This window comes from Carassius gibelio, chromosome A14 (assembly GCF_023724105.1).
Source record: "Carassius gibelio isolate Cgi1373 ecotype wild population from Czech Republic chromosome A14, carGib1.2-hapl.c, whole genome shotgun sequence".
Classification (NCBI taxonomy): domain Eukaryota; kingdom Metazoa; phylum Chordata; class Actinopteri; order Cypriniformes; family Cyprinidae; genus Carassius; species Carassius gibelio.
In genome coordinates, this window is record NC_068384.1 from 18958237 (window position 1) to 18965736 (window position 7500).

The window sequence follows — 7500 nt, forward strand, 5'->3', positions numbered from 1 at the left end:
AGAAAGAGACCAGATGAAAGAAGAACGTTTCTTTCTGTGTGAGTGGATTGCATTGAGCTTGTGTGTGGTTTGCCGATGAGTTTTAACATGCTGGACATGTCTGTCCGTCGCTTTCACGCTGACCTTACACTCGCATAAACTCTTGCCTTGTATGGGAAAAGAAGTGTGTGTGTGTGTGTGTGTGTGTTTAAAGTGAGAATCAGGAGTTCCAGAAACAGCAGACATGATGTCTGTGGTTCACGCTGAACTAATAAATGGAGAAACACAAAGAGAAGTGGAAAAACAGCTGGACACTTAGAGAAATAAACTTTGTGAGAGAGAGAGAGAGAGAGAGAGTTTATGGTTTGAAGTATTTATAGTTTGTCCCAAGAACTGGATCAAGCTGTAAGTGTAACCAATTCTCCCTTTAAAAACATTTAGGAAATTTTGTCATTTTGTCATTTATATACAGTAAATTATAGTAAGATATATATATATGTGTGTGTGTGTGTCTGTCTGTGTCTGTGAGAGTATGTATGTTTTAATTTGCTAAAAGTTTTCTTGTATGTTTTATTTTGTCTGTAGTCATCATTATAGTCGTCTTTATGGAAAGAAAACACAGACACACACAAACAATAATGATCAATCCTGAATTGAAGGTGTGTGTTTGAGCTCTTTTGTACTGAGACTGGATGCCATGAGAGGAAGATAAAAGCCTGAATGGATGAATCGACTGACCTCAGGCTATACAAAAATACAAAAGACAGCAGGAGTTTTACAGCACAATCCAGACACAATAACATTAAAGAGCCTGTGTTTGATACTGGTTCCTGAATGTCACACACACACACACTCTTAAATGTAATGTTAATGTAACACAGATGTGCTGTGTTTGTGCTGCAGTTCTCACTGTGACCTGCAGAGGTGCCATTGGCTCATAAATGAGTTTTGGAATCTCATATTGTGTGTGTGTGTGTGTGTGTGTATGTGTGTGTATGTGTGTGAGAGAGAGAGAGAGAGAGAGAGACCAGCAGCCATTTTGAACACAGATCCCATTTTATGAATGTCCTCACTGGCTGAGCGCAGAATCACTCACTGACATCTGTGTGACTCTGTATCTGTGTGTATGTATATATGTGTGTGTGTATATGCCATAGTTATTACTGTGCAGTCATAAAAGATTACTATGAAACTACTAGAAGCTTATGGATCTTTCAGACATTTCCAATCGTGGTCCCACTGTGCAGGGCATTGTGATGCTATCAGAGAAGGGCAGATAAAAAACTGGGTTTTTAATAGATTTATACCTTGTGTGTGTGTGTTTCTGTAGTCAACAGACTACTCTCTGCTTTACTTAGCTTTACTCTCTAGATTTTAGGACTATTTAAGTGTTTTTTTTTTTTTTGTTTTTTTTTTTTTTTGAAGGATATATTGATGATTCGTAAAATCAAGTAAAGGTTTCATTTTAGCCTTTGGGCTTGGATCATGTATTTTTCCTATATTTATATCTAAACAAACATGTTTCAGCACATCCTCATTTAGTTCTATGTGTGTGTTACATAAGTGAACATGAGCAGTCTTTCTTATGAACTACTTTGTAAAGCTGAGAGAGAGAGAGTGTGTGTGTGTGTGTGTGTGTTTGCAATATAATCCAGAGCTGCTTCACTGTCTTGAGCATTTCCATATGCTGCTGTAACTCAATACACACACACAGATGCCAGACATGAATGTACTGCTCTGAAGCGAGGTACAGAGAGAGAAAAAAAAATCTGTTTGAAAGGAGCCTGAAAATGGAGGTGAGAAACTATTCAGAGAGACAGAAGAGAACGAATAAAGGAAGAGCGTGAGAGGACTGAAGAGAATTACAGGCCAGACTGCAGTTAGAGATGAAGATGTTTATCTGATCTTGATCGTGTGTTTCAGTGATTATCTCACACACACACACACACACACACACACACACACACAAGCTGATGATCGTCTGATGCTGTGTGTGTGGTGATCTCTGGAGACTCATCAGTAGTGTGAACTTCAGTCTTCACGTTTCATTAAAACTGTTGGGCATTTGACTCTCGACCCTGAGTCCTGACCTCTGACCTCATCCTGCTCCTCACAAGTCTGTCTTTAGAACAGAGAGGCCAACACACGTGTGCGTGTGTGTGTGTGTGTGTGTGTAGAGAGATCTCTCTTCTTTAATAGATACCTTCTATGATTTATGAAGTTCAATCTCTTTTCTTTGTAATTTGAGCAATTTTAACTGCGATCAAGTACATGCATTCAGATAACATGCACATTACCTTTTTAAAATTCATCAGTTACTTTTTTGCAGTTCACTTAAGCCTTCAGTTTAGTTTTGAAATTGCAAAGCTGTTAAAAATAGTTTTCTGTCATTGAAAGAGCTGCAGTTAAAATATAAATATTATATATATATAATATTTTTATAAATATTATTATAAATGAAAAAACAAAAATGTGTAATGTTGCCTTGACAAGTAACTTAAAATCTAATAAATTGCATTTACTAAATTACTGAAGTTTTATTGTTAATAATACTACTAAATTGTTTTCTGTAATTTAAATGAAGCTGTAATACAATTAAATATAAATATTAAGTGAAAAATAAATATTAAGTACTAAAATGCTAACTAAAATCTAAATAGGAAAAAAACTAATACATTTTAAAAATAAATTTAAAAAAGAAATGCTATAAAAATTACTCAAACTGATTTAAAATTAAAGCTAATCACAAAATAGAAAACAAAATGCTACAACTAAAACTTAAGCGAAATCTAATAAATGAATGAATGTTGTTATAGTATATAAGCATTATTAAAATAACACTGCTGTCATTTGACAAATTAATTTTTAAAAGTACAAATATTCATCTAAACTCTCAAATAGCATGGTCATAAAACTGCATATGTGATAATTATAACAATTTGAAACTGTTGTTTGAAGGACTTAAAGATCAAGTATAGCACATAAAACCACCGGACACCGATGTCACTACTCGATGTGTCATATCAGCTCATTTAGTGTCTATGAGGACAGTGAAACTGTGTGTGTGTGTGTGTGTGTGTGTGTGTGTGTGAGCCTGTATGGGAGAGAGATGGGTCCAGCCTTCAAGAAACATCACTTTCAGGTCCTTTTTGAACCCAAGGCTGATATCTCAAACACTCATGTATTTACCATCTCTCTCTCTTTGTCTAGGTAAGAAAGATCAAGAGGCATCTGAGGATAAGAAAAACGCTCAAAAGAAGAAGGTGAAGGAGCTGAAGGTACTCGACTCCAAAACATCCCAGAATCTCTGTGAGTAACAGCCAAGCATGAATCTGCATTCAGATGTGAAATATCTCACTAATCTATCACCGTAATTTATCATGTCATTTACTCAGAACTGTGTGTGTGTGTGTGTGTGTGTGTGTGTGTGTGTGTGTGTTGCAGCTATATTCTTGGGTTCAAACAGGATGCCTTATGAAGAGATGAAGAATGTCATCCTGGAGGTCAACGAGAAAGTTCTCACTGAAAACATGGTTCAGGTATGATTGTGTATAAAAGGGTCATATTCAGTCCACTCTGAAGTTGATCATTCATGTGTTGAGCAAGAGCACTTCTCTGATGTCTTTCATGTGCTATCGGAAACTTCCTTTTTCCAACTTATAAAATCATGATTATGATTTTGGACAAATATAATGTAATTCAATGGAAAACTGTGTTAATGGCGCTCTGTGGCAACGCTGAATTTCTGTCGGATGAACAAACAAATCAGTTTGTTCGCCATTAAATCTGCAACTTCTTTGGATAACAAATGCATTAATGTGACCAGCTGGATATAAACTAATGCAAATAGATGGTAACAATCATTGAATTAAATATTTGGGTCAGACTTGTGTGTGTTTTGGTCACATTGTTTAAACTATTTAAGGTGCTGCTTATGTCCGTGTCCTCTCAGCCTTGACAGTAAACATACTGCTGTTCTTTCTCTAATTCAGCATCTAGTGAACAAATTAATTACTTAGCAATGATATGAAAACAAGCACTATAGTGAAACTGTATATCCTACACGCAGTTTTGCTGTCTGTGTCACATGTCAAAACAAACAGCACGTGCTGTCAGTGACTTACTCCAGACTATCAACTATCGGTACCGATCAATCGCAAAACCGCTACATCGGTCGTTCTCTACTTTTAATGGTGAGACTTTTGTAATCTGGCTCTCAAAATGTTTATAAAATTATATAATTTTTTGAGATTTGTCAGCAAACTTATCAGTAATGTCTTTTAAATAAAAAGAATAATCGGTTATCATTATCTGCCAAAATGTTCATATTGGTGCAATGCTACTATTATAGAAATCAAGTCCCACCCAGTTTTTTTTTTATTCTGTTTTGCCTCAGAAATGCATTGTTTTTTTGTTTTTTTTTGTTTTTTGTTTTTTAGGATTTTTATATCATACTTTGCAGTTGTCAATCTGTATTTGTAGAGTTTTGGTAGGCAGACCAAAATGGACAATAAAATAGCAAAACATGCATTGTCTACTCCCGAGTTATTACCTAGTTCTAAACAGCTGTTGTGTGTTTCAGAGTATGCTGAAGCTGCTGCCGGAGCAGGAACAACTGAACTTATTATCAGAGATGAAAGACGAGTACGAGGAGCTGGCCGAGTCTGAACAGTTCGCAGTTGTGGTGAGGAACACACACTTACAAACACTCCTGTAAAAAGTTGTAAAATACCCTATATACCTAAGGCATTTACCATTGGAAAAAACTTTAGGATGATGGAACCAAAAGTGCCGTTTCTAGGTTTTGGCTTACAAAAATAATTCAGCACTCCATTGACTTCTCATAAACAGTCCCACATGTGTATATCTCTCACTAGATCAGTACAGTGAAGCGTCTGAAGCCGCGTCTGAGCTCTATCCTCTTCAAGCTTCAGTTTGAGGAGCAGATGAATAACATCAAGCCAGACCTAGTGGCAGTGAAGGCCGCCTGTGAGGAGCTTCAGAAGAGTGAGGGCTTCGCCAAACTGCTGGAGATCACGCTGCTGCTGGGAAACTTCATGAACGCGGGATCACGCAACGCCAAAGCTTTCGGCTTCAGCATCAGCTACCTGTGCAAGGTGATTTACCACATCTGCATCAATGAGCTTGATAAATGCTGTCAACTCTACTTTTTTGCGTGCATCTGATGTGTTTTAAACTATTCCTACTTCATTGCTTGAGACAACATTTTGTACACATTTTGGAAGGTGCCTGATGTCTTGGTCCCCACAAAGTTAATTGTGAACAAATGTGTGTTTGTTTAGTTGAGAGACACTAAATCAGCCGATCAGAAACAGACTCTATTGCACTTCCTGGCGGAAATATGTCAAGAGCAGTATCCTGAGGTCATGAACTTCTCAGAGGAGCTCACCCACGTGGAGAAAGCCAGCAAAGGTCTGTCTCAATCCCGTTGATGATACTTTTATTATTTTATATAAAAAACATTCAAATTCAGCTTTAACAGTGTATTCAAATAGAAAACCGATATTTGAAATTCTAATTATATTTCACTATACTACGTTCACATTTCTCACATTTGTACGGTGTGTTTAATCAAATAAATGCACCCTTGGTTAGCAGAAAAAAATGTCAACTTGAATGATAGTGTGCTACTACATCATGTGTTTATCTTTATAATGCTTTCTTCCTCTCTCAGTGTCGGTAGAGACGCTTCAGAAGAATCTAGATCAGATGGGAAAGCAGGTTAAAGACCTGGAGAAAGACCTTGAGACGTTCCCCCCTCCCCAGAGCGACAGGGACAAATACGTTGAGAAAATGACCATATCCTTTACTTCCTCCCGGGCCTGTTGCATGACAGGAAGTGTCACTTTGGTTTCCACAGTCATTCCTTCAAACAGTAGTGCTATAAAAACACAGTGTCAGTCACATCCTGTTTGGGTTCCAGAACAAACACGAGCTTATGGATTCATGAATGATGTTTTAGTAGTTGCTCTCTGATGAAGGATAAAACGACTCATTTTATATGTTTAATAATGTTGTACCAGTAGAAACATAAATGTTGATGCCTACACAAGTGCGTTACAGTGGATCATAATAGCGTGTGATTTCCCTTGACAAAGATGTGTACAGTTTTGTAGCGACGGCTCAGGAGCAGTTCGTGAAGCTCAAGATGATGCATGAGACCATGGAGAAGCAGTACGAGGATTTGGCCAAATACTTTGTGTTCGACCCCAAGAAAATGACTCCAGAAGAGTTCTTCGGCGACCTCAACAACTTCAGGAACATGTTCCAGGTGAGAACACAACCGGCAGCTGAGATTTACCTTGAGTAGAAGTTGATAAGTTAATTGATATTTAAGTCAAGAGCTTTACATTTACAGATCTGAGATCCTTGATCTTTAAAATGCAGGTTTTGAAGTCCACATGAAATGAATATGGGTCCTATTTACTTTCTTTCTTGGTTCTAATGTGAACGAATCTTCGGTGTATGTTACACAGTATATTCTTCATATTTTTCATCAAAATGTAATAACTTTGCTTCTGAAACAACTTTTTTATTCGAAACATCAGCAGTCCCTCTTAGTTTTCAAGCACCTTCATATAAAGTAGTCACTCTTCATCATCCAATCAATTCTTCCTGATAGAAATCAAGTCCTCTCATAAAGATTTGCTAAAAGCATAAAGCATACTGTATGACAGATGTAAAATGTGCTGCAAATGACTCAACAGGTTGAAGTGTAAGAAAGATTATGCGTTTCATTCAATTAAGAAACAAATGTAAACATTGTAAGTTCTTTGTAAGGTTTCTTATGTCTGTAATTAAAGTTTAAGTGCAAAGTTACTGTTCAAAGGTTTGGGGTTGGTAAAATTTTTTAATGTTTTTGAAAGAAGTCTCTTCACAGGTTGCATTTGTATAATCAAAAATACTGTAGAACAGTAATATTGTGAAATATTATGTATTATTATCCCTGTGATTTCAGCATCATTACTCCAGTCATCAGTGTCATACGATCCTTCAGAAATCTTTCCAATATGCTGATTCATTGCTCAAGAAAAACTTCTTATTCGTATTGTTGCATATAAACGATCGTGCTGCTTCATATTTTTTTCAGGATTCTTTGATGAAAAAAAGGTTCAGAAGAACAGCATGTATTTGAAATCTTTTAACATAATTAAATGCCTGTATAAATTACTTTCACTTTTTATCGATTTAGTACATCCTTACTGAATGAAATGATTAATTTCTAAAAAAAAAAAAAAAAAAAAAAAAATGACTGACCGTCAAATTTTGAGCGGTACATTTGTACATTTCTGTGTAGAGATAGTATCCATACACACATGAGTGCCTGTGCCCTGTTTGTGTGTGTGTGTGTGTGTGTGTGTGTAGCAGATGGTTCAGTCATCAGTCTGTTTAGTATATTAAAACAGACTTTTGTCTAGACAGATTTATTTTCTCTTGACTCCATGTCAATAACACACACGCAAATCTTATCTGTTCATTATAACGCGCTATAAACTTTCT

At 36.4% G+C, this 7500-nt stretch overlaps 1 protein-coding gene across 2 annotated transcripts in view; it reads left to right on the forward strand.

Annotated features, from left to right (window-relative positions):
* The window catches only part of LOC128027741 (protein diaphanous homolog 1), an 85176-nt gene that overhangs the window by 66711 nt on the left and 10965 nt on the right, over nucleotides 1-7500 (forward strand). For both annotated transcript variants that reach the window (XM_052615565.1, XM_052615566.1), the window contains 7 exons: nucleotides 3190-3288; nucleotides 3424-3518; nucleotides 4562-4663; nucleotides 4857-5096; nucleotides 5283-5412; nucleotides 5675-5798; nucleotides 6106-6271. In XM_052615565.1, coding sequence (XP_052471525.1) covers nucleotides 3190-3288; nucleotides 3424-3518; nucleotides 4562-4663; nucleotides 4857-5096; nucleotides 5283-5412; nucleotides 5675-5798; nucleotides 6106-6271 — 956 coding nt within the window. The remainder of the gene's footprint in view (nucleotides 1-3189; nucleotides 3289-3423; nucleotides 3519-4561; nucleotides 4664-4856; nucleotides 5097-5282; nucleotides 5413-5674; nucleotides 5799-6105; nucleotides 6272-7500) is intronic.